Source organism: Bos indicus x Bos taurus, chromosome 22, assembly GCF_003369695.1.
Source record: "Bos indicus x Bos taurus breed Angus x Brahman F1 hybrid chromosome 22, Bos_hybrid_MaternalHap_v2.0, whole genome shotgun sequence".
Taxonomy (NCBI): domain Eukaryota; kingdom Metazoa; phylum Chordata; class Mammalia; order Artiodactyla; family Bovidae; genus Bos; species Bos indicus x Bos taurus.
Genome location: NC_040097.1, coordinates 1753334 through 1779910, shown reverse-complemented (window position 1 = coordinate 1779910; position 26577 = coordinate 1753334). Strand labels below are relative to the sequence as shown.

Here is a 26577-nt window from a genome sequence, read left to right as displayed (position 1 = left end):
CCACCTTGCTGAGCCATTTGGGTACTGCGCAAGTCATTCAAACGCTAACCCACGGTTGCCGTGGGTGTTTTGCAGATGTAATTCAAGTTCATAACCAGTTGCACTGGAGTAAGAGAGACAGATGATCCTGGATAATCTGGGTGAAGCCGATCTAATCACTCGACAGGCCTTTAAGTGAGGCTGAAGGTGTCCCCGAAACAGAGGGGTTCCACTGCATCCAGGGCTCCAGACGCCTGTGAGCCCCTCCTCTGGATTTCAGACTTGCTGGGCTGGTCTCCCAGTCACAGGGGCACGTCCTGGTGGTAAAGCTCTGAGACAGCTCTGCAGGTACAGACGTGAACATAGGTGGGCATCCCGTCCTGGCCCGCCTTCTCTGGTTGAGGCCTGACTCGTGCAGGGGCTGAGGCAGGAGGGGACAGAGCCCCGTGTCGGTGCGCTGGTGGCACGAGGCAGCGCGCTGACAGCCTCGCATACGCAACCTCGTGTAACCCCCAAGCAACGCTGTTATCACTGACCATACTTTAGGCTGCAAGTAGAAAACTCCGCTCAGAGCGGCTGAAACCGCAGGAAGGCTGACGCTCCTGCATGAGAAGCCCAAGGGAGAGCAGCTCAGTGATGTTTGCAGGTACCCAGTTCTCCAGCTTCCCACCCTGTCTGCCTCAGCTTGTCATCTTGGTCTATCAGCAAAGGCCCCTCATGGTCACAGGATGGCTGCCATGGCCGCAGGCATCGCTGCCACATTGAGAGACAGAAAAATAACTTCCTCCTTCAACTCCTCTGTTCCCAGAGATTCTCCTGGAAGACATCGTCTTACTTCTCACCGGCAAGGATCACATCATATGCCTGTTTCTAAACAAACCTTTGGCAAAAAGAAGGAATCGCCATGATCAGCTTAAACCAGTCAGGTCTCCTGTCTGGAGGCACTTGGCCACGTAGTGTCTGACGGAATAACTGAGGTTGTGCCAACGAGGCAGATGGGTGTGCCTGTTTGGTTCGTTGTATTTAGTTTCTATGCAACCGTAACAGATTACCACCAACTTAGGCACTCAAAACAACATCCATTTATGATCTCACATTCTGCAGGCCAGAAGTCCAGGCAGGCTTGCCTAGTCTCTCTGCCTGGGCTCCCACAAGGCTGAAATCAAGGTGCTGCTGACCTGGGACTCAAGAGAAGAATCTGTTTCCAAGCTCACCCAAGGGGAGTTGAATTCAGGTCCTTATGGTTTTACGACTATAATCCCCGTCCGTTGCTGGCTGTTGGCAGGGGTCCCTTTCTACGTACCGCCTCCCATGGCCCTGCTCATCCTCCAGCCAGCAATGACCCAAGTCCTCACACTTCACGTCTCCCTGACTTCCTCTTCTGCACCAGCCAAGACAGTTTTCTGTTTTTTAACTGTGATGAGGTGGAGATAATACCCAGGCTTAAGGTCAGCTATCCCATATAACGTAACACCATCCCAGGAGTGACATCTCGCTACATTCACAGGTTGCAGGAGTTAGGGTGTGGGGTCTTGGAGGGTCGTTCCTAGAGGACAAGGTGTTTCCATGGGAGCAGCATCCCCACCAGAGACATCCTGGACATTCATTCGGAGGGCCTGTTCGTCTCCATGACCAGGTGGGCGGTGTTCCTGGCACTTGATGGGTGTGGGTGGTTCCCAGGGACACAGGCCTTTGGGTAGGTCCCACACCACCCACCAGGGTTACCTTGTACCCCAAATAGCTTCCAAATGCCCAGCTGGGTGTTCATCCCACGAAAAACATGCTTTTCACTGTAATTATCTGAGACTACAATCTAACTCTGCTTTACATATAAACACAACTTTTTTTTTGTACAATTTTAATACACAGAGTCTTAGGATGCAATGCTGTGTCAATTGAGGAAAGGTTATGTTATGGTTTGTTTGGAATTTTCCAAGGGTTGCTCATCATTTTATAAACACATCACAGATGATAACACTTGTGAAGCTTAACCAGCTGGTACGGAGCTCCTGTGTCCACTTGCATTCGTCACTCCATGTCCCAGGGAGTCTGCATATCTATCTGTCTCTGTGTCCATCTGTCCATCCATCCATCTGAATCCCTTTCCCTAGCCCTTATATCAATGCCAAACTTAGGGAAAGAGTGTCACGAACATCCGATTGAGTATTACCTTACCTCGCCGAAATTCAAACTAAGCCGTTATTAAGTAGGTTTAATAATCTAAAAGTTTTCTATACCTTGACTATTTACATATTGAAATGTGTACTGTAAAATTCGTTTCTCTCTCTTCTAAATCACAAAGCATCAGTTCAGTTGCTCAGTCACGTCCAGCTCTTTGCGACCCCATGGACTGGTACTGCCAGGCCTCCCTGTCCATCACCAACTCCCGGAGATTACTCAAACTCATGTCCATCAAGTTGGTGATGCCATCCAACCATCTCATCCTGTCGTCCCCTTCTCCTCCTGCCTTCAATCTTTTCCAGCATCAGGGTCTTTCCAAATGAGTCAGCTCTTCGCATCAGGTGGCCAAAGGATTGGAGTTTCAGCTTCACCATCAGTCCTTCCAACGAACACCCAGGACTGATCTCCTTTAGGATGGACTGGTTGGATCTCCCTGCAGTCCAAGGGATTCTCAAGAGTCTTCTCCAACACCACAGTTCAAAAGCATCACCCAAAGGTTTTTCAAAGTATATGTAAAGACAGGGTCTATCCCTTATTCAGCTCGCTTTGGGATCTTCCAAAATAACCATTATAAAAAGAGGGTGGCAGTTTGTTGAAGGTGGGGTCCTCTGCTGTGAGGGGACAGAATGAGTGGCTGAGGGGCACGGCAAGGGTCTGGCTCCACCAGTGCCCAGATCTCATGATGTGCTGCTCTCCAGGCGTTTGCCAAAGTTCAGACACTCTCTAAGGATCTGTGTCAATTTTTGCCATCTCTGCATTAAACCTGTATTATTCTTCTTTAGTTACTATTTTCCCTTAAATCATCTCACTTTTTTTACTTAATGGATTTGAAGAGATAGCCCCTGATGGCTCGGGTGGTAAAGAATCTGCCTGCGATGCAGGAGACCCAGTTCAATAACTGGGTCAGGAAGATCCCCTGGAGGAGGAAATGGCAACCCACTCCAGTGTTCTTGCCTGGAGAATCCCCAGGACGGCGGAGCCTGGTGGGCTGCCGTCTATGGGATCGCACAGAGTCGGACATGACTGAAGTGACTTAGCAGCAGCAGCAGCAGCAGACTAAATAATTCAGGTTAAAACCACACACACACACACACACACACACACACACCCCTCCTGTTCACCTGAGTCCTGCCTAAGGTCCCCCAGATCACTGAGCGGAGGCAGGACCCTCTGTGTTCAGAAGCGCCGTATTTCATTTCAGGGCCATCGGTGTTTCCTGGCGGATGAACAGGGGATTGAGCTGGGGGCTGGGGGCAGGGGCAGTCGTGGAGGGTCCCACGGTCACGCCAGGGTCCTGGGGCAGGAGACAGATTTGGCAGCTCTGCAGAACCCAGGGAGGGTCCATCCACTGGCAGCCTGGAGCCGGGAGCTGCCAGGACCGGAGGGAGAACTCGGGAACATCTGGCCCTTGTCAGGCCGTGTCGGAGGCTGGGCCTGGGGCCAGAGCTGGCCACCGCCTCCAGCAGGAGGAAGATGTCCGGGGGGGCTCCGGGTGGTGCGCAGATGTGTGCAGCTGGAGGGGACACTCCGGCAGGACGAGGACTGGGGTCTGCTGGGCGTGAGGGCCCGCCGCCCCTCACAAGGGCCTGCGCGGGAGGCGTTCGGCGACTCCTGTGGGGCGACCGGCCTCCCTGCAGGAGCGCCCCCAGCCCCTCTGTGTCTCCCCAGGGAGAGCGGCCCGCGTGGGCAGGGGGCGTCGCTGGCCAGGGAGGGCCTCCACCAGCCTTTTCAGCCCTGTTGGCTCAGGTCCCGGGCCGGATCTGGTGCGTCTCCAGCTGTCCTTAACAGCGCCAACCTCTCTTTTCAACAAAGTAGCAACGGCCTGGCTCAGAGGCGGACGGAAAACAAGACGGAGCTGCGCTGGCGGCTCTGCGGTCACTCCCTGTGTTTTCCCAGTTACCTCCTATCTTTGCAAGAGACGCCGGCTTTTCGCTCTGGGTGATAACGTTTCCCGTGAACGGAAATCTGCCTTAGTCAACAGTTCAGCCAGGGACCCCAAGTGCCCGTGGTTAGGGGAGGTCCTGCTCACTCTCGCCTGGAGGGTCCAGTCCTCCGAGGGCCGGGCAGGGGGTCAGCCGCACCCGCAGGCCTGGGACGGCCCCGGGGTCTGAACGCTGATGCCCTTCTCACTGTCTTTCTGGAACAATCCAAGAGCAGAGGGACGGGAGGAGCTGGAACCCTGTCAGGTGCGGGGCCTGTGCCCACCTGACCCGCTCTTCCTCTCATCGCCTGACCTGCCGCCAACGGTGTCATTCACCCATGCCTCATTCATTCGTTCATTCATCCGACAAGCCTCAGCTGCTCCGTCCTGTGCTGGGACCCTCCAGGGAACACCAACAGTCGCTGAAGACCACGGAGCTCAGGGCGCCCAGGCGGGGAGGCGAGACAAGAGAGGGGGCGCTGGAGACCAGCCTGGTGGGCTGCACCCAGCGGGCTAAGGGAGCCGCGGGGTCTCCGCAAGCTCCTCCTGCTCTGCACCTCAGTTTGCTCATCTGTGAAATGTCAGGAATGAGCGTAAGTCTGTCTTAGGGGGCTACTCAGAAGAGTAGATGCTGCTGCTGCTGCTGTTAAGTCGCTTCAGCAGTGTCCGACTCTGTGTGACCCCATAGACAGCAGCCCACCAGGCTCCCCCGTCCGTGGGATTCTCCAGGCAAGAACGCTGGAGTGGGCTGCCATGTCCTTTCCCCAGTGCATAAAAGTGAAAAGTGAAAGTGAAGTCGCCCAGTCATGTCCGACTCTTAGCGACCCCATGGACTGCAGCCCACCAGGCTCCTCCGTCCATGGGATTTTCCAGGCAAGAGTACTGGAGTGGGGTGCCACTGCCTTCTCCAGAAGAGTAGATGAGTTTTTCCATTAACACACAGAGCACACTCACTGCAGTCTGTAAAACAGGTAAACAGCAAGGGCCAACTGTACAGCCCAGGGAGCTGCACTCATAGCCTGTGATGACCTATGATGGAAAAGAAGCTGAGAAAGAACGCATGTGTGTGTGTACACACGCATATTCCTCTCCAGGCTTTTCATATTCCTTTCCATATATATATTTACACACACACACACCTGAGCCAGTTTGCTATACACCTGAACTAGCATAATACTGTACATTCACTAGACTTCAATTTAAAGTTAAATGTGCATGTCTAAGGGGGAAGAACAGAGCAGGATCCGGTACCCAGTAAGGTGTTGGCAATGCTTATCAAGGATCCAGAGGGCGACCGACCAGAGGGTCAGTGAGTCTGGCCGTCCGTGCCCCAAGGCCACCACCAGCAGTGAGCCGGAGACCAGCCTGGGCCTTGGAGGCCCCCCAGTGGATGCTGTGTTAAGGATACTGGGATCCCTTCTCTCGGCCGTAGGAGCCGCTGAACCATTTCGAAGGGAGAGAGGGACTGGGTCGGAGCTGTCTTCCAGAAGACGGCCAGGACAGCAAGTGCTGACAGCCTGGGCCTCGGGGGAGAGATGCCCTTCACCGGTCACAGGTCCCCTCTCTGTGACCTTGGGGCTGGCGCCTTCCAGGAAGCCGGAGGTGCAAGTCAGGGGGGCCACAGGTGACCTCCGCCTGCCCCCCAGGTCCACTCCCCGGACCAGCCCCAGGCATCTCGTTCTTATGGGAAGCCCTCGTTAAACCACGGGCCCCGTGGTCCAGTCCCGGGACCAAGAACCGTCAAGTTTCTAGGCCCAGAATATTCCAGCAGAGCTTTCCACAAGCTACTGCAGGGAGGGTTTGCAGCCAGTCCATCGAGGAATACTACACAGACAGACGCGTCTTCTTAACCCGTTGAGGTGGGAAAAGTCAGCAATGCCATTTGTGTCAGCCGGACGCACACGCATGGGCTTCTCTGGTGGCTCAGCGGTAAAGAACGCACCTGCCGATGCAGGAGACGAAGTTTGATCCCTGGGTCAGGAAGATCCCCTGGAGGAGGAAACGGCAACCCACTCCAGTATTCTTGCTGGAGAATCCCATGGACAGAGGAGCCTGGCGGGCTGCAGTGCACAGCCTCACTGTGACTACCCCCTCCCCTGGGCTGGCCTCTCCATACGACCTCCAGGTGGCCAAAGCCAATGGCCACTGCTTGGAGGCCCAAGATGGCACCCTTCTCTGGGGCAGTGGGGGAACGGGAGGAGCAGATGCAAGACACGGAGGCCTTGGGGATTGCACGGGGCTTCCAGGAGGAGGTGACCAGGCAGCAGCCACGGAGGGGAGGGGCTCATGAGGAAACAGGATCTGAGGGGCCAGGGCTGCAGGCAGGTTTGGAAGCCGGGGTGCTGGCTGAGCCCTCGCAGAGCAAGTGCGCATGAGGAAGAGAGATGAGGTCCTCAGGTTTAGGGTCAGGACGTGGAGGACGAGCGAATGAAAGGGTGCTGGGGAGGATGGGCGCCTCCCAGAAGCCGAGGGCTGGAGGTGCCCAGCCCGGGAGCCAGGTGGCTGACAGGACATGCGTGGAGCAGGCAGAGAACGAGCTTGGAGGCTCGCTGTCTCTGTTCCAACGTGACGATGGCTCGGCTCGCCCATGTGACACGCGAAGGGGCCTGCGGCTGCAGACGGACCCCGTGGAGAGGGGCCAGCCATGCAGGCCGGGAGGGCCAGCTGCTGGACAAGAGGAACACCCCATGTTTCTCCGCAGCTGTGTCTCGCCTCTTGGAAAACTGCAGAGCGTGCCCTGGTCTGTGGCGCTCTCTCTCCCAGCTCTGCCCCTGCCGCTTCCCCTTGCTGACTCCGCTGCATGTGACCTGCGGCCCCCTAACCAGGGCTGCAGCTGGGCTGGGCAGCTGGGCTGGGCGGCTCCGAGCTCACTGCTCAAGCGTCCCCTGCGCCTGGCGGGGCCGGAGTGTAAACCCAGTTCCTATACTTCTGAGCCGTGTGGCCTGGGCCGGCCACTCTGGGAAACGGGGGTCAGGACGGTCCCTGCCTCCATCCAGGCAGGGTGGTGGGAGGCCATGTTCACAGCCCCGGAGCAGCGCCTGGCACCTCGCAGGGATGCTGAGAGATTAGATGCGGTGTCGATGCAGGAAGTCGCCCTTGGAACCAGCTTCAAAGACTGCGGTGTCTGAGGGGATGTGGGGAACGTGGGCCAGCCTCTGCTAGGAAACTGTTCATAAGGGCTGTCCCCGCCAGCTCATTTTGCTTGTTGAAGCCCTTAAATAATTTAGGGAAAACAGGAGTTTCTCACAGTGGAAGACTTGGATACTGTGCACTGCTGTTGCTGCTGTTTAGTCGCTCAGTCGTGTCCACTCTGCGACCCCGTGGACTGCAGCCCGCCAGGCTCCTCTGTCCATGGGATTCTCCAGGCAAGAACACTGGAGTGGGTTGCCATGCCCTCCTACAGGGGATCTTCCCAACCCAGGGATCAAACCTGTGTCTCCTGCATGGCAGGTGGATTCTTTACCTCTGAGCCACCAGGGAAGCCCATTCCGACGCTATTCAAAATTCTACATATTGAAGCCCCTTACTGTTTACGCACCTCCTCTGCCAGGAAGCTCACCACCTCCCAAGGAAGCCTATTCCGTTCTTGGTCAGCAGTCTTTGTGAGAAAGCGATCCTGTGTCTTCTCTTCTGGCTGTGATCTGAGCCTCTGGAGTTGAGAGGGACTGTCCCCTCCCCAGTTAGACCTCAAATGATATGCCCTAAGCTCCAGTTTCTCTCAGAACCAAGAATCCGCATCCAGGGGGTCTCACACTGATTGCCGCTGAGCACCTCCCCATCCTTGGCTTGTCCTGGGGGGCTGAATGCAGGGCATCATCAGAGTTAGTGGCTCATTAAACACAGAGGGTTGGCGCTCCCGGTCCCCCCCGATGGCTTCCTGCCCCTCTGCCCACTGGCACAGGGCGAGAACCCAACGGGAGCTGGGAGGACCTCGGAGGCATCGGCTCCAGGGATCCACCTGCAAAGGGGCCCCAAGTCCCACTGCCAGTCCCTCTGGCAGGGCTGGGGTGGGAACCCAGGACCCCCACCCTCTGGACACAGAGGCTCCTCAGAGGGTTTTGCCTCTAGTCCCATTGGCTAAAATCGCGTCACAAGCCTATGTCTTAACTGCAAGGGAAGCTGGGTGACTGTCCTCCGTGGAAAGCTGACTCTGCGATGCTGGCCATCAGGTAGCAGGCTGGTGGGGTCAGCCGCAGAGACCACCACGGGCTTTGGCAGGCGTGTCACAGGCAGCTTAGCCTTAGCAGTGGGGAGGGTGGGCCCACACCCCACACTCTCCCGCAGGAAACCAGCGGAGCCCCCGCCCTCTCAACACCTGTGTCTCCCCCCCGCCCCACAGGTCAGAGGGCACCCAGCTCCCAGGCCCATCACGAGCCAGCCCAGAGCCCGACACCAAGAGCAGCGAACCCGAGGATGGTGAGGCCAGAGGCCCAGAGCCCCCTCCAGAGGGAGCCTGGGGGTCCGGCAACAGCCCAGCGAGCAGACCCCCGGGCCCAGGTTTGTCCTGCACACCCAGGGTCCTGTCTGCACTGATGCCGCCATCCGGCCTCCAGACAGAGCCCCACCCTCTACCTGCTGAGGTTGGGCTTCCCCAGCCCCTAGGCCTGAGAGCGGACGCCCTGTGGGGGAGGCTGGGTTCCAGGGAGGCGGGCTCTGGCTCAGCGCGCGGAAACGTATCTCCTGTCAACGCCATGCAGGGGGTTGGTCGGGCGCCCAGGGAGCCGGATAGGGAGTAAGCTCCCCGTCATCAGAGGTATGCAAGCAGGGCTGGCTGGTCACCCCTCGAGAAGGCCACAGAGAGGCCCATCATGTCAGAGCCTGGGTCTGCGGGGTGTGCAGCATCAGGAGCAAGGAAAGCAGAGAGAAGCTGTCTGAGCTGGCGCCCCAGGGCTCTCCCGGCTGGGCTACAGGCAGGCGTGGACAGGCTGCAGGCGCCAGCCTCTCACACGACTCCAGAGGCCCTATAGTGCCCTGGCCTCGGGCACTGGGACAGCTGTGACTATAGTGACACCACACACACACACAGACACACACACACAGACACACACACAGAGATACACACACACACAGAGACACACACCACACAGACACACACACACAGAGACACACCACACAGACACACACACACAGACACACACACAGAGATACATACACACACACACAGACACACACCACACAGACACACACAGACACACACACAGACACAGACACACACACGGAGACAGACGGAAACACACAAACACACAGACACACACACACAGACACACACAGAGAGATACACACACACCACACACACACAGAGACACACACACACAGACACACACACAGAGATACACACACACACAGAGATACACACCACACAGACACACACACACACACAGAGACACACACCACACAGACACACACACACAGACACACACACAGAGATACACACACACACACAGAGACACACACCACACAGAGACACACACCACACAGAGACACACACACAGAGATACACACACACACACACCACACACACACAGAGATACACACACCCACACAGAGACACACACCACACACACACACAGACACACACACAGAGACACACACCACACAGAGACACACACACACAGACACACACACACAGATACACACACACACACAGAGACACACACCACACACACACACAGACACACACACACAGACACACACACAGAGATACACACACACACACAGAGACACACACAGACACACACACACAGACACACACACACAGACACACACACACAGATACACACACACACACAGAGACACACACCACACAGACACACACACACAGACACACACCACACACCACACACACACAGACACACACACACACAGAGACACACCACACAGACACACACCACACACAGACACACACACACAGACACACACACAGACACACACCACACACCACGCACACACAGACACACACACACAGAGAGACACACCACACAGACACACACCACACACAGACACACACACACAGACCCCAGCAGCAAGAAATTCCCAGGAAGAAAATCAAATTGTCAATCCTGGAAACACCATAACATGATTACAAAAGTATTGACCAGTCACCTCAATTCTGGTTCTACTGGGTCTAGAACACTTTTTATTGAGAACAAACAGAGGGGCCCTGCAGCCACCCAGCTGGGTGTCCAAAATCAGGACACCCGAGGCCAGGGGTGCCCAAACCTGCCCGTCCGTCAGGATCACCCGGGAGCCTCGTAAGACACAGGTGCCCGGGCCCACCCCTGAGTGCGCGGTCCTCTGGGGCCGGGGGCCGTGCCCATCAGGACATTGTGCATTCGGCCTGGACCGCTCTAGTTCACGGGAACGTTCTGGTTCAGCTAACTCACTACAAGCCCCAGCAGGCTTCCGGCACAGCCCCACGTCAGCAGAGCCCCTTTCCCCCAGCCTCGCCCACCGGCCTCGCCCACCAGCCTCTGCGGGGCTCACTGTGCGGAAGGCGCGGCCCTCACCCCCAGCAGCCAGACCCACCCCCTGCAGGCCCTGGCGGGAGGAGCAGGGGCGTCCCTCCTCCCTGGAAGTCTGAGTCAGGGCTTGGCCCGACCGGCCCCGGCCCCCGCGGGGTCCCCAGCCCTGCCTGCACCCGTCACGCAGCCAGGCGGCTGCGCTCTGACTGCTGGGTTGGACTCACATGTCCACCCTAAGCCTAGGCGGAGCAGAGGTGGGAGGGCTCCCAAGGGGAGTCGGGGGCGGCCCCCAAAGAGGGGGCTCCTCCCCTGCCTCTGTCCCTGTCCACAGCCCGTGCTTCTCCAGGGCTGGATGAGCAGCTGTTCCGCTCGGTCGAGGGCCAGGCCGCCTCTGATGAGGAGGACGACCGCGAGAAGTGGCAGGAGGCGCAGCGGCTGCCGGCCGAGGTCACAGCACTGCTGGCTGGTCTCTCCGGCTGCGGGAGCGGGTACGTGCTCCCGCGAGGACGTCCAGGATCGGGCATACCGGGGGCCGGGCCCCCACGGTCATCCTGGGAGCACAGGGGGGGCCCTCTATGCAGTGATGGGCCTGGGACGTGGGAGGCTGACCTGATTCATATCCAGGCTGGGTCCCTTCCCTGCTGTTTCACGCTCGGTCCCCGGATCCATTGGTCGAGCCGATGGCCCTGGGCAAGTGTCAGGGAGAAATGAGCTGAGCGAGGGCACACTTCCTGGTGGCTTAATTCCCCCTGATCCTCACTCCAGTGACCACGGGTCCCCGGACCTGCCCCACAGCTCGAGTGTGACCCCCGCCACGTGTCAGACCCTTTCCTAACCCACTGCTCTCAACACTTAAGCCCGCCCCCCACCCCGGTCAAGTCACCTGACTTCTGAGCCTTAGGCTTCCTGTCTCTAAGATGGGGCACTAACACTTGCCTGGCAGAGGATTTGTGAGGATTCACCATTGAGGGTATAAAATGCCCCCATGGGGACCGATCCTGGCAGGCACTCCATGGGAGTTGGGTGGGGGGGCAGCGCTGACTCTTTTATTATAAAGTTCTGCCGATTTTCTTGGGTCACTGTATCACCAACCCGTTAAGTCAACAAGCATATGAAGCACCTATGATATGCCAGGCAAATTTGAGGGCCCCTGGCAAACAGCACCAACCAAGGTAGCTTCCCCCAACACTCCCCGCCCAGGAGCCTCTGTTCTCCTGAGTGGTGACAAGCGTGAGGACGAGGACGGGGCAGGACATGCTAGGAGGGCCACTGAGAAGGTGCTGTTTGAGCAGAGATCTGAAGGAAATGAGGGGAAAGCCTTTCGGGCAGAGGGAACAGCTGGTGCAAAGGCCCTGGGGCACATGGGAGGGGCCTGGAGGAGGCTGCTGTGGTTGGAGCAGAAAGAGCGAAGGTGAGTGGGAAGGAGCTCAGGGAGGTAACGGGCAGACTGGGCGAGGCCTCTGGCTTTTGCTCTGATGACATGGGGAACCGGGGAAGGGTGTGGGCAGGGGTGCCATGGCCCCACCTAGCTTTCAGGGGAGACAGACTCGGTAATAACGCATTCCCGCCACCTGCAGGCTGGAACAGACTTTGGAAAGCAGCCCCCCCTGTGCCAGTACTCTCCTTCACTGCAGGTGCGATGACCAGACGGCCAAGAAGCTCATGACTTACTGCAGCCACTTGGGCGGTGCCAACCATGCCCACGCCCTGGGGCAGCTGGAGACCTGTGTTGCCATGCTGGTGGAGCAGCTGGGGTCCCGGGGCTGTGGTGCAAAGACTCTGAGGACGCCTGAGGAGGAGGTCAGCAGAGCCCCAGAGGCTGGGAGCCAGACCAGTGGCTAGTCTCTTACGGGTGGAAGGACTGTGAGCTATCTCAGCCAAGTCCTGTGCCCCCTTCACAGATGGGTAAACCAAGGCTCTGAGAGGAAATGATTTAGATCTAATGAAAAATATTTTGGCTGCACATTAAAGGATCCATCTCAGATCAGCTCAAGGGAAAAAACCAGGAATTTATTACCAGATGGAACTGGGAGCATGGTTTCAAAAGAACAGCTAAGATGAGCTTCAGGCACAGCTGGATCCAGGGACTCAGATTCTATTACCCCCATCCATCTGCTCCGTTCTTTTCGTGGGTGCTGGCCTCACCTCCCCCTGCTATAGAGGGACTTTCTCCGTGTGGTAGGGTGAGGGAGAGCAGGGCCCCAGGCAGCTTTAGGCTCTCATCAGCCTACTTAAAACCCCCAGAGGAACAATAAGAGCCCCGTACAGTAAAGCTCAGGGAAGAACGCCAATGGTCGGCCTCAGTCACGTGCCCATACCTGGACCAGTCCTCTGTGGTAGGTGGGCAGGGCCCCGTGATTGGCAGCTCCATCAAAGCCAGATGAAATGGAAGAGAGACGCCTCCCCCAAGGAGAACTGGCTGCGGAGGGGAGGAGGGTGGGGAGCTCAGTTCCTGAGACCCTCAGGCTGCGCTCCCAAGTCCACAGGCCCTGCACTCTGTCTACTGCCCAAGGACGCCACACCTTCAGCTGCTTCTCTTTCCCTCCATCGCTGTCAGGAGCAGGGGCTGCCTCACTCCCCCCATCCCTGCTTTAGAAGGCAGGTGTTCACGTGGCATTCTGCAACTCGCCACCCTCTCCCCCTGGTATTCTGCAGGGAGCAGCAGCGTCCATGCCGCCTGGCCAGGGCTGGACTGGTGACTGAGGCTGGGCCAGTCGGGCCCCTCTCCTGGGGTTCCTGTCTCGAGGGAGGTGGGGGATGGCTGGAGAGTGTTCTCAGCTGCAGCCCCCAGACAGGAGTCTCCAGCTGCTTCTCCTGCCTCATCCTCCATGCCCCCAGCCCTCAACATCCTCCAGCCATCGACCCATTCTGGGGACAAGCCACTAGCCTGGCAGTGAATTCCTCCTCAGCTCAAGCTGGCCAGACTAGCTTGCTGCTTGCAACCAAAACAATTTAGAAAGGACAAGCAGATGAATGGAGAAGAGAAGGAAGGATGGAGTCCTTCCGCCAAAAAGGAAGCATGTATGTTCTTACATCAGCCTGGCTGGCTGAGAGGCCTTGGGCCAGGCGTGCAGCTTCTTTGGGCCTCCACGCCCTCCCTGGGGAGACAGGGCGGTTCTGTCTGTAGGCCCAGGGGCCAGAGGAGATGACCCCTGTGGGAGGGCCAGGGCAGGCTGTGGACCCTGCCTGGGGGTGGTGCTGTGTGCATGGGGCCGAGGGTGGCAGGGCGGCTGCTGAGCCCCTGATGTCCCCACAGGCAGAGCTGCAGCGGAAGGTGGGTGAGAACGAGAGCCTGCGGCAGGAGCTGCAGATGGTGGAGGCGGAGAGGGTGCGGCTGTCCCTGCTGGAGGAGAAGCTGGAGGACGTGCTGGGGCTCCTGCAGAGGCTCCGCGACCTGGTGGGCTCATGGGAGCTGGTATCCCCGGGGCAGGGCTGGGCGGGGCCCGCAGGGGTGGAGCCCACCCGCGTCAGGCACTGACTCTGAGCTCTCCCCACATAGGCAGGCATCGCCTCTACTTCCAGACACAGAAAGAGCTCAGGGAAAGTAAAGAAAGAGAAGGGAGGTTCTCTAATTCATTTTATGAAGCTAATGTAACTTTGATCGCAAAACCAGAGGACAACCCACATAAGAAAAAATTATAAGCTAATGTCACACTTAAATATGGATGCAGAAATGGTAAACAGCATATTAGCAAACCAAACCCGGCAGTGTTTAAAGGAACACAAGGTGATTCGTTGGGTTTATCCCAGGAATTCAAAGATGGTTCAAGATCAAACATCGATTAACACAGACCAGCACACTGAAGGTTAAAAGGAGAAAAACCATGTACTCATCTCAAGAGATGAAAAGTCAGTAACAGTCTCCTTTTATTATTAAAAAAAACCTCTTGGCAAGTTAAGAACAGTGCATATCATCCTTAAACAGATAAAGTCTCAGCCGACTACCTCTCACAAACCTCACACTTACTGGTGAAATGTTAGAAGGAATCCTTCTAAAAATCGGAATCCAGATAAGCATGCCTGTCATCTCTGCTTGTTCCACGTATGGATTCTAGCCAATGCAATAAGACAAGAAAAGGAAGGGGTACAAAGACCAGAAAGGATGAAATAAAGCGATCAATAATTGTGTATCGCGTTTATCTATATAGAGTACCCAACAGAATCTGAAGGCAAAGTATTGTGACTCTTTGACAAAGTGCTCAAGTTAAAAACTCAAAACCCAGAAGTCCATATTCCTAAATGGCATCAGCAAAGCATTTAAAAAGTTCTCTTAAGAGACACAAACTCAGTCAGGATGGCACAGCCACTATGAGATGGATGTGGGATTTGAACCCAGGTCTGCAGGGTTGGAAGTGGGCCCTTGCCTGCACATCAGGCTGCCCAGGACACAGGGCACTGAGGCCCAGCCTGATGGGGCTCAGTCTGGGAGGGTGCTGAGTGGCAGCCCAGGACCGTGGGCACAGCTCTGGGCTGGGAAGCCTGGGGCAACACCAGTTCCTCCACCTCCCAGCTGGTGGCTTCAGGCAGAGTTCTCATTTTCTCAGCACTGCTTTTTCACTGGTTAAAATGAGAATAAAACAAGCTGTTGCAAGGATTAAAGGAGCTAACACATCAAAATGCTCTTCTTCACAGTCATTTCCCAAGTGCCTCCTTGGGCGCAGGGACAATGGTCTGTCAGTACATGATCTTGGATTAAATGGGTCCTGAACCCTGCTTCAGTACCCACCAAGAGTCTGGGCAGTGCATTCATCACAGGGATGGGGGCCAGGAAAGGACCATGGACTGAGGTTGGGGGGGGGGGGCTCAGGGAATGGACTGTACCTTCCCCCAGGGAGCCACACAGAAGCCTGTAGGGGCCACAAAGTCCCACCCATTGCTTGAAGATTTAGCAACCATGGCCACTCCAGCCCTGTCTCATTTCTTTTTTTAAGAACATATCGAAAAAAGCCCTGGGGAAGATTTTGCTGAGCACGCTGGATGCTTGCAGGGACCCCGCACACGGTAGGTGAGCCCCACTCCCTGACCCATCTTCCAAGGCCTGGGCAGCATCCTGACCCAGCTCCTCTGTCCTGAGTGTCTTGCCTGCAAGATGCTGCCTCATTCCTGCCCAGCCCACTTACAAAGGGTACAGTCAGGAGACTTCCCTGTAGCTCAAACAATAAAGAATCTGCCTGTGAGGCAGGAGATGAGGGTTCAGTCCCTGGGTTGGGAAGTTCCTCTGGAGAAGGGAATGGCAATCCACTCCAGAATTCTTGCCTGGAGAATTCTATGAACAGAGAAGCCTGGCGGACTACAGTCCGTGGGGTCGCAAAGAGTCAGACACGACTGAGCGACTCACACACAGTCCTGCCCAGCCCACCTGCAAAGGCTACAGTCAGGAACAGGCTTCAGGGAGTTGAAGGTGCTATTTGAGAAGAACAGGGAGTGGACACTTCAGGGAAAAGGCCAAATAAAAGCCAGTGTGGCCAGACTCCGAGGAAGCCAGGCAGCTCCCTACTGCCGGTTTAGCCCTGGGCTTGCTGTGGAGGAAAGACTATTATCACACCCATTCCACAGATGGGGAGACTGAGGCACCAAGGGGCCAAGGGTCAGCCGACTTAGACCTCAGGCCTCTCCCTTAAGCACCAGGCCACGTGGCCCCGTTGTTCAAAGTTCAGGGCAGCACAATTTCATCAGGGCCAGCTTGTGCCCGGTGAAATCAGGAGGGGAGGCTTACTGGTGATGAGCCTGTGCTCACTGGCCTCACCGGGCACTGCTGGGCAGGGCTCGGGTGCATCCAGTGCCCTGACTGGCCCGGGCATCAAGGAGGAGTTCAGAAACTGGGCAGTAGAAGCTGCCTTCCCCGGGGTCCTCAGAGGGAGAGGGTGGCCAGGCTGGGGAGGGCCTGGGGGGAGGGCGGGCAGGCCTGCAGGCCACGGGGAACAGGATGACCCGCTGCTGCCCGCTCTCTCTCCAGACGGGCCGTCTGGCCCCTTGGCCGTGCTGGAAGCCCTGCACCGAGCTTTGGCTGGCTGTGAGCTCCTGCGTAGAGAGCCCTCGGCCCCTGCCTCCACAGCCCCGGCCCTTACCCACTCCTTCCCCATCTCCGGCTGAGGTTGCTGGCCCGGCCTGTGGGCAGCCTGGCCACCATCACATCCTCAGAACCCTGGGGTCACCAGCTCCTTCTGACACCGGTTCAAGCGCAGAGCCTGGCAGCCACGCCTTCCCTGGGCTCCTCATTCCTGGCCTACATTCCTGCTGCCAGCATGCACGCTGCCGACGGTTGCTGGATCAGCCTGTACCCGCTGCCAGCCCCCTGCCCTTGGAGTCGAGGTGCCTGCTTTTCTGCCCGGTTCAGTCCAGAATCCCTTCCCTGGGCTCCCAGGATCTCTTCCCTTCCCAGCGGTGTCCTCTTCGTCCACACGGCGTGACTGCTCCAGGGACCTGGTGCCCCGCACTCCACTCAGGACACTACCCATGCCCTGGAAGTGCTGAAGGCTGGACATGGGGCTGGGGGAACTCCCAGGGAGGAGACAGTGATCACAGCAGGCTTCCTGGTGGAGGTGACCTTGAACTAGCTCTAGAAGAGCGGTTAGATTTAGATGGGAAGAGACGGGGGAAGGGCATTTAATGCAAGGGAACAGGGAGCGCCCAAGTGTGCTGCCGTAAAGCGCCCCATGAGTACAGACCCCAGAGCCCCTCTTTCCTGAGCCCCCAGTAGGTACTGAGCCCCGCGGGTCACAGGCAGGAGCCAGACAAGCTGCCCAGTCCCATCAACCTTAAACCCTTGTAGGGGAGAAAGACACACTGGTGAGCACTGCCGTGCTAAACGCGGCAGACGAGGGTTCTGAGAGTCCAGACGAGGGGGGCAGTCCGAGCCTAGGAGGACGGAGCCCTGCAGAGGGCAGGGCGAGGGCAGGCGCCCATCGGGGATGGGGCCCTGATGACTCGTCTCCCAGGCAACGGGCGCCTTGGGGGGGTTCTGACCTGCCTCCCGGAGGTAAGGGGGAGGGTAGCAGACGGGAGGATGCAGGACTTGGGAGCAAGGGGTCACCTGGGGGACACAGAAGAGGGGCCACGGGGAAAGGAGGACCAGGGGCCCAGCAGGCAGTCCCGGGCAGGGCCACAGGGAGGGCTGGAGGGTGACCCGCAGCCACGCGTGGGGCCGCAGGAGTCCACATGTGTAGTAAGATCCATGGAAGTGGGCGTGCCTCTCCAAAAACTCAGCTTTACTGTGTGTTAACGAAAAATAAAAGCGGCAGGGCCTTCCCTGGTGGTCCAGTGGTTAAGAATTCGCTTTCCAATGCAGGGGATGTGGGTTCCATCCCTGGTTGGGGAACTAGATCCCACATGCCACAGCTAAGCCCACGAGCCGCAAACCAGTGAGTTCATAAACCACAGCCAAAGAGCCCACGTGATGCGATGAAGACCCTGCGTGCTGCCACTAAGACCCAAGGCAAGCAGAGAAATACATATTTAAAAAATAATAATAGTGATAATAAACAGGACCAGAAAAGACATTCCTGAAGCACCCCCGGCCCTGCTCTGGCTCCCTGGAATCAGCGGACAGCAGGCGGGCAGGACTCCTGTAGACTCCAACCACACTAAGGCTCACCCTCAGGAGCTTCCTAATAAAAATCTTCTCTCACCTCTGCCTGACAAGCAAAGGTGCATCGTCGCTCGTACAGCCCTCATCTCATTGGAGGCAAGTTTATGAGACGGCCTAGCATGCAGAGGTGCCCAGAGAGGCTGAGGGACTACCTGGCACCTCACAGCAATCAGCACCCACGCCTGGGCTGAGCCTGCTTCCTGGGCTGAGCCCGCTTCCTGAGCCCATGTCGCACACACTTCCTACCTCGGCCAGCTGTCTCTGATTAGGGACCCCAGGGCTTGGGGTCTGATCAGTTACAGCACAGGCTAAGCCCCCTTGATAAACGAGCTCCCACAACACTCTGGGCCAAACAAGACAGAACTTTCTCTCCCGTAGCGGTTCAGAGGGGAGTGGACGACACAGCAGCTCTGTTCCACGTGGCCACCCAGGGGCCCAGGTTCCTTCCGCTGTGTTGCTCTGTCGTCCCCTAGGGCGTCGTCCCTGGCAGAACCTAATCACCAGCATCGCATCGGCCCTCCGGCCCCCGGGAAGGAGGAGACAGGGAGGGGAGGCTCAGGCACTCCGGCTCACACATCCTCTAAGCTCATCCCACTGGCCATACCTGGCTGCAAGGGATGCTGGGAGATGTCTCCTGTAGCTGGGCAACCACGGGACCAGATAATGCTAACATTATTAAAAGAAAAAAGGTGGCCAACTGGACCGGGGGCTAGCCACACACCCCAGGCTGCTCACAGTAGTCCGCTTGGCACAGCAGAGGGGCCGAGCGGGCACGTACGGGCACCCCTGCAGTGCACACCGTGGCCGGAGGAGAGCACACAGCCCTCCTCCTACGAAAGGCCACGTCGCCAAGGTCGGCTGACAACCGACCTACAAGACAGCAAAAAGAGCTAATTAGGCAAATGAGGTGCCAGAGGAGCACATTCACAACAAAGGAACGGGATGAAATCCCAGGTCGGACTTCCCCGATGGCCCAGGGGTGAGAATCTGCCTTCCAGTGCAGGATCAGAACCGGGTTGGGCAACTGAGCCCGTGAGACACAGCTAGAGAAGCCCAGAGACCGCCACAGAGACCCAGCACAATCAGAACAAAAACGAACGAAAAACACAACGAGCCACTCCCGATTTCCCCACCAAGAGAAGATACAGCCCCAGGAGAGCCAAGCGAAGCGGAAACAGGCCATCTACCCGAGAAAGAGCTCAAGGTGGTGATCATGAAGAGGATCAAAGCACTCAGGAGAAGAAGCGATAAACAGAGTGAGAGTTAGTTAGAAAATGTAAAAGAACCCCCAAGCAGAGATGAAAAATGTAGTAACTGCATATTTAAAAAAGACACCAGAAGGAATCAACAGCAGAATAAATGATGCAAAGAGGTGGGTCAGTGAACGGGCAGACAGAAGTGGAAATCCCTGAAGCTGAAGAGAAAAAAGAGAAACAGGACAGTTCCAGAGATCTCTGTGATAGCATCAAGAGTACTCACGTAGCATTATAGGGTCCTAGCAGAAAAGATGGCACCCCACTCCAGTACTCTTGCCTGGAAAATCCCATGGGAGGAGGAGCCTGGTAGGCTGCAGTCCACGGGGTCGCGAAGAGTCAGACACGACTAAGCGACTTCACTTTCACTTTTCACTTTCATGCATTGGAGAAGGAAATGCCACCCCACTCCAGTGTTCTTGCCTGGAGAGTCCCAGGGACGGGGGAGCCTGGTGGGCTGCCATCTATGGGGTCGCACAGAGTCGGACACGACTGAAGTGACTTAGCAGCAGCAGAAAAGAAAGAAAAGGGACAGAGAATTTATTTGAAGACATTGTAGCTGAAAACTCCCGTAACCTGGGAAAGCAAGGGGACACTCAGGTGCTGGAAGCACAGAGAATCCAAGGGGAGCAGCCCCCAGAAGGACCAAGACACACGTAAGTAAAATGGCAAACACCAAAGATGAAGAGCAAGCGAGGGACGTCCCTGGTGGCCCAGCGGTTCGCACTGCAGGGGGCGTGGGTTTGACCCTGGGGTGGAGAACTGGGACCCCTCACGCCACATGATGAGACAAAACACACACACACACACGCACACACACGCACGCACAGCAAAAAGCTACATACAGTGGCTGGCTTCTCAGCAGAACCTGCAGGCCAGAAGGGAGGGGCTCAATATATTTAAATGATGAAAGGGAAAAACCTACACCCACCCAAGAATACTTTCCCTGGCAAGACTCACTCAGATATGATGGAGAGATCGAGAGCTTTACAGCACCACCAAACCAGCTTTATAAGAGATGTTCCAGAGACTTCTCTAAGCAAAAAAAAAAAAAAAAAAGAGGCTACAACCAGAAACACGAAATTTATGAAAGGAAAACACTCACTGGAGAAGCAAGTACCCACTAACGGCAGCAAGGCAACCCCAGACAGAGCTAGTCGGCCCCGCAGACCGCAAGACAGAAGGGGGGAGATCGACACCCGCAGACCGCAAGACAGAAGGAGGAAACCGACACCCGCAGACTGCAAGACAGAAGGGGCGAGATCGACACCCGCAGACTGCAAGACAGAAGGGGCGAGATCGACACCCGCAGACTGCAAGACAGAAGGAGCGAGATCGACACCCAGCGACATCGACAGACTGCAAGACAGAAGGAGCGAAACCGACACCCGCAGACTGCAAGACAGAAGGGGTGAGATCGACACCCGCAGACCGCAAGACAGAAGGAGCGAAATCGACACCCGCAGACTGCAAGACAGAAGGAGCGAAATCGACACCCGCAGTAAGCAGTCAAGGGATACACAAAAGATGTCAGACGTGCTGTCAGAAACACCACAGTCGTTACGAGGGAAGGGGAGTAAAAATGCAGGGAAGTTAAAATGTGTTTGAAATTAAGAGACGGCAACATGGCTTCCTCGGTGGCTCAGGGGTAAAGAATCTGCCTGCCAATGTAGGAGACCCGGATTCGATCCCTGGCCCGGGAAAATTCCGCACACAGCAGAGCCACTAAGCCTGAGCGCCACAGCTACTGAGCCAGTGCTCCAGAGTCTGAGGCGCTGAACCCACGTGCCCGACGGCCTGTGCTCCACGAGAGAGGTCACCGCAGCAAGAAGCCGGCTGCCCCGGGCCAGGGCGTCTTGCATCAGTCCGTGGCTGGTGGCAGGGGAATCCATCAGCTAGGGCAGCCTAACAGCTAGAGAGCTGCCCCCATCCTCCACAGAAAAAGCCCCCAGGGGCCAAAAGCAACAGAGACCCAGCAGGGCCAAAAGCAAATAATTGTTTAAAAAAAGACCAGCAACTTCGTCACACATATATAGATTGCTGTACATAAACCTCAAGGTGGGGAACTTCCCTGGGGATCCAGAGGCTAAGACTCCAGGCTCCCAATGCAGGGGGCCCGGGTTTGAGCCCTGCTCCAGGAACTGGATCCCACATGCCCCACCTAAGACCTGGCACAGCCAAATAAATACTCTTTTTTTTTTAAAAAAAAGGAAGAAGCAGGAAAGTGCAGTTTCAAGGAAAGCCTCACCAAAAGCAGAGCCTCCCTGATATCTGGGCCTGACATTCAAGCCACGATCCCGACCCAGAAGTTTCTCCTCCCTTGAGGCTCCTGGGAGCTCTAGTAACCAATTAATCCCTTCCCAATGCTTCTCAATAAGGCTGTAGAATTTCTTGGCGGAGGCAGCTATTTGAATCTGAAAATTTCCTGGTAAAATGCACACAGTCTTCAACACTCTCCCTTTGAGATATAAAGCCAGCTCCCTTTGCTTCGAGTGTGAGCTACACTAAGCCACTCGGGTCTAACAGAGAACAGAGGTGTTGATGGTGTGACCCTGGACATGAGCCGTGAGAGGCCTGGGCCACTGCTTTCCTCCCTGAGCCAGGAGGACATCCAGGCGCCCTAGGAGAAAGGCCATGTGGCGACGTGCCCCGGTCAACAGCCAGCAAGAAACCAGGGCCTCCAGCCGTCAGCCCGCTCACACCTCAGAAGCAGGACCCGCAGCCCAGGTCAGGTCTTCAGGCCGGGATCTGACTGCAGTATCCGGAACCGGACCCGCCCAGCAAAGCCACTCCCAAGGTCCTGACCCCCCAGGGACTGAGAGAATACGTGAACACACTACTGCTTAAGCTGTGAGCTTGGGGAACGCTGTTTTGTGCAACAGCTAGCAAAAACACTTCTAGTGAGAAGCCATGCTGCCCCATTCACAGGGTGATTCGGGAGTGTTCTGGAGGGTGTTTAGGTGTATGAGTAACCGTCCGAGGCCTGACAATGATAACCAGCAGGCTGGAAGGAGGACAAGGGCCCCCGGGGCACTCAGCAGACTGCAGGCTCACTCCAGAGCACCAACACGCTTGGGGAAGGAGCAGGCCTGACAGAGTCCCCTGCCACCAGCCACTGGCTGACACAAGACGCCCAGCCGAGGGCAGCCTGGGGGCCTGGGGCCGGAGGGGCAGGCCGCCAGGACTCAGGGAGGTCACCCTGAGTGCCGGTGGGGCCACTGTCCACGGGACTTCACTGAGAGGACAGTGAAAGGTACCACCATTGAGAACTTCAGGACAGCGGCCAGAGAGCAGCAGCCCCCAAGCACAGGGCGGCTCGGAGCGGGCCCTGGGCAGCTGCCCTGGCAGCCGGCCCTGAAGTTGGCCTGGGTGGGCAGAGGCGGGAAGGGGCTGGACAGCCCAGTTCAGTCGCTAAGTGTGTCTGACTCTTTGCGACCCCATGGACTACAGCACACCAGGCTTCCCTATCCATCACCAGTTCCCGAAGCTCACTCAAACTCATGTCCATCGAGTCGGTGATGCCACCCAACCATCTCATCCTCTGTCGTCCCCTTTCTCCTCCCGCCTTCAATCTTTCTCAGCATCAGGGTCTTTTCTAATGAGTCAACTCTTCACATCAAGTGTTCAAAGTATTGGAGTTTCAGCTTCAACATCAGTCCTTCCAATGAACACCCAGGACTGATCTTTAGGATGGACTGGTTGGATCTCCTTGCAGTCCAGGGGACTCTCAAGAGTCTTCTCCAACACCACAGTTCAAAAGCATCAATTCTTCAGTGCTCAGCCTTCTTCACAGTCCAACTCTCACATCCATACATGACTACTGGAAAAACCATAGCTTTGACTTCAGGAAAAATAGGAGGAAGGGATATTTATAAACAGCCTCCACGCCCACCACTCTCCTTTTGCCTTTTTCTAGCAAAGCTTCTTTGGGATTCTTCAAATGGTCTGTGACTCCTTAAAAAAAAAGTTTTGAAGGACATTCTGAGTAACGCCCTCTCTCACCTCCTGGCAACAAAAACCAGTGTGTTGACCTGAAAATGCCCCCACCCACGCACCCGCCCAGACCAAGGAAACAGCGCGTATTTCACTCTCTGGGCAGCAGATGGCGACGCTGAAGTGTGGAGCCAAGGCGAGTCCAAAGCCTCCAAGCAGCTTGGGCTGCGGGGTGCTGCCTCGCCCCAGCCCCTCCTTGGGGATGCGCGGGGTCTGCTCACCACCTGTACTCAAAGCGGCTCTACCGCTTCCTTGGAATCAGCTCCCTTTTAAAAGTCTGCGTCAAGGACTTTGAAAAGGAAATGCCTGTTCTAAGTTAGAGGAGGCGGCAGCCCTACCTGCCCTGCAGAGACGGTTCCGACCAGGTGTGTCTGCTGAGCCGGAGGGGAGCGCCCTCGGTCCACGCCGGCCACGCTCCAGCCCCCACTCTTCATTCTCCCCATTTTACAGACCAGCAAACTGAGGCAGAGCGGGGCTGAGACTACCCCCGCCCCGGGCCGCAGAGCCGGCACGAAGCTCGCCGGACGCGGAAGCCCTGCGTGGCCCCGCGACACACCCGCATTGGTAGAGGTGCGTGCGCCCCGCCGCGCCCCCAGCGCGATGCTTAGACGCCGCGGGGGAGCAAGTCTGGAACCGGCTCCGGGAAGGCGAAGGGCGCAGGGATTCACCCGCTGAAGCCAGAGACGCGGAGGAGAGAACTGGGATTGGAGACAAGACTTTGCTCCAGGCTTCTTCAGGCGTAGTTAGCATCTTCGGAGGACGGGGTTTGGGGGCCTCTGATGTCAAAGGCCACTGAGCGGACCTTCAGGCAAGCCCTGTTGGAGGGTCTAAGGTCCCAACCAGCCTTAGCCGACTCCAGTTCAGTCGCTCAGTCGTGTCCGACTCTCTGCGACCCCATGGAATGCAGCGCGCCAGGCCTCCCTGTTCATCACCAACTCCCCGAGTTTACCCAAACTCATGTCCATGGAGTCCCTGACTCCAGGTTCCTGCCAAACAACTTGGGGGACCCCTGTTACGGTTTCTGGCGGCCTGAGGATGCGCCAGGGTTCCGGCGAATCCGTGGGCACAGGTTACAGGTGCAATGGGCTTAGGTGAAGATTGCCCTGGGACTCTAGGAGGGCTTCTGGGGTGGGGTACACAGGCTAAAAGTGAGAGCGGAGAAGCTGGGGGTCACAGCATCTTGATCTCTGGAGAGGAGAAGGAAAGCTGCTCCAGGGGATAAGGCAGGGTCCTGGCCGCAAGATAAAGGGCTTCTTCCGCAGCCTGCCTTACGAAGCAGTGAAAACATAAAGGCTCTCCCACCAGGTTTGAAGCCACCTAACAGCCCTGCTCGTTTCAGCCGCGCCTGCTCTGTAAACAGCGCCCAGGACACTTACCCCGGGGGGTGAGGGGGCAGACGCACGGCAGACAGCGGTGCCTCGGTCTGCTGGCAGTGGGAGTCGTTCCAGGAGGGCTTCCTGGAAGAGGCCCTGCCCTGGGATGGAGGGCACAGGAGGAGAGAGGCGTGCGGCGGGCAGAGGGGCTGAGGCCGACCTGCCGGTGGCCACGAGCTGGTGATGGCGTGCTGCAGAGGGGGACCTGGTTTTAACCTGAAGACTCGAGGAGGCGGTCAGACCTTTGTCGCCAGAGGCAGAAGTGGGCGCCTGGGAGACGGCGGTCCAGAGAGAAACGGACTGACCGGAGCGGGAGGAGAGGTGGTCTGCAAACCTTACAGACGCTTCCTGCACCTGCGCCATGCAGGTGCAGCTGTGTCTTAACAGCATTAAAGCACGGAGTCCCTGCCCTTCAGAAGTTCCTGTCTGCCTGGAAGGAGACATTTCATCAGTTCAGTTCAGTTCAGTTCAGTCGCTCAGTCGTGTCCAACGCTTTGCGACCCCATGGACTGCAGCACACCAGGCCTCCCTGTCCATCAACTCCTGGAGTTTACCCAAACTCATCTCCATGGAGTCATTGATGCCATCCAGCCATCTCATCCTCTGTCGTCCCCTTCTCCTCGCACCTTCAGTCTTTCCCAGCATCAGGGTCTTTTCCAATGAGTCAGCTCTTCGCATCAGATGGCCAAAGGTGGAATTCCAGCTTCAACATCAGTCCATCCAGTGAATATTCAGAACTGAATTCCTTTAGGATGGACTGGTTGGATCTCCTTGCAGTCCAAGGGACTCTCAAGAGTCTTCCCCAACACCACAGTTCAAAAGCATCCATTCTTCAGCGCTCAGCTTTCTTTATAGTCCAACTCTCACATCCATCCATGACTACTGGAAAAACCATAGCTTTGACTAGACAGACCTTTGTTGGCACAGTAATGTCTCTGCTTTTTAATATGCTGTCTAAGTTGCAGACAAAACGTGAACATGATTTGAGGTCCCGCAGGGTGTGTCCTGGTGGAAGAGGCGGGAAGAGCGCAGCACGTGTAGGCAGTTGTGGGCGGGGCGGGCTTTCCAGAAGGGCTGCTTTTAGGCATCTGCCATCCATGGGGAGGGTCGGGAGAAGGGGGCAGGGGGCAGGAGCCGTGACCGTGAACCCGTGAAAGGGGCTGGGTTCAGAGCTCAGGTTTTCTTCTCTGCTGTCACGAAGCCCTATGAAGGTGGGGGCGACAGCAATTTGCGGCACCTCGGGCCCCTGCGCACCTGGCTCTTGCAGGGTCAGCTGTTGGTGAACCCAGCACAGGCCCAGCCCTGAGGTCGCAGTGGGTTCCCCAGGTCGGGCTTCGGGCTGGTGCGGGCCACCCTAGGAATTCCTCCAGGAGCAGGAACCCCTTGTGCAGTAGCAGGGCCGGTGCATGCACACACACATACACACACACACACACCCTCACACACATGCACACACATGCACTCACGCACACACACTCACACACACACTCACATGCACACGCACGCACTCACACTCACACACGCTCACACACACGCACATGCACACAAACACACAACACACTCACATAAACACACATGCACACACGTGCGCACACATGCATTCATACATGCATGCACACACACTCACATACACGCGTGCACACACGCATGCACTCACACACATGTACTCACACACACACACGGGGATTTTACAGGACAAAGCGGGCATGAGCACGTTCACAGATGGAAGGAGCCCGAGAGGGGCCTCTGTGGGCACGGGCGGGGGACCTGGCAGGGAGCCTGACGGGTCAGGGAGCAGAAGGCCCCCGTCTCCCCCCAGGAAAAGCCT

The 26577-nt window shown here is 56.9% G+C and overlaps 1 protein-coding gene across 1 annotated transcript in view; it reads left to right on the top strand.

Annotated features, from left to right (window-relative positions):
• The window catches only part of EFCC1 (EF-hand and coiled-coil domain containing 1), a 30144-nt gene extending 11975 nt beyond the window's left edge, over positions 1–18169 (top strand). Inside the window, exons 4-9 of the mRNA XM_027523674.1 lie at positions 8421–8578; positions 10874–11030; positions 12120–12342; positions 13799–13939; positions 15474–15543; positions 16499–18169. Of these exons, the coding sequence (XP_027379475.1) occupies positions 8421–8578; positions 10874–11030; positions 12120–12342; positions 13799–13939; positions 15474–15543; positions 16499–16635 (886 nt within the window). The 3' untranslated portion in view covers positions 16636–18169. The remainder of the gene's footprint in view (positions 1–8420; positions 8579–10873; positions 11031–12119; positions 12343–13798; positions 13940–15473; positions 15544–16498) is intronic.
• Positions 18170–26577: the final 8408 nt, after the last annotated feature.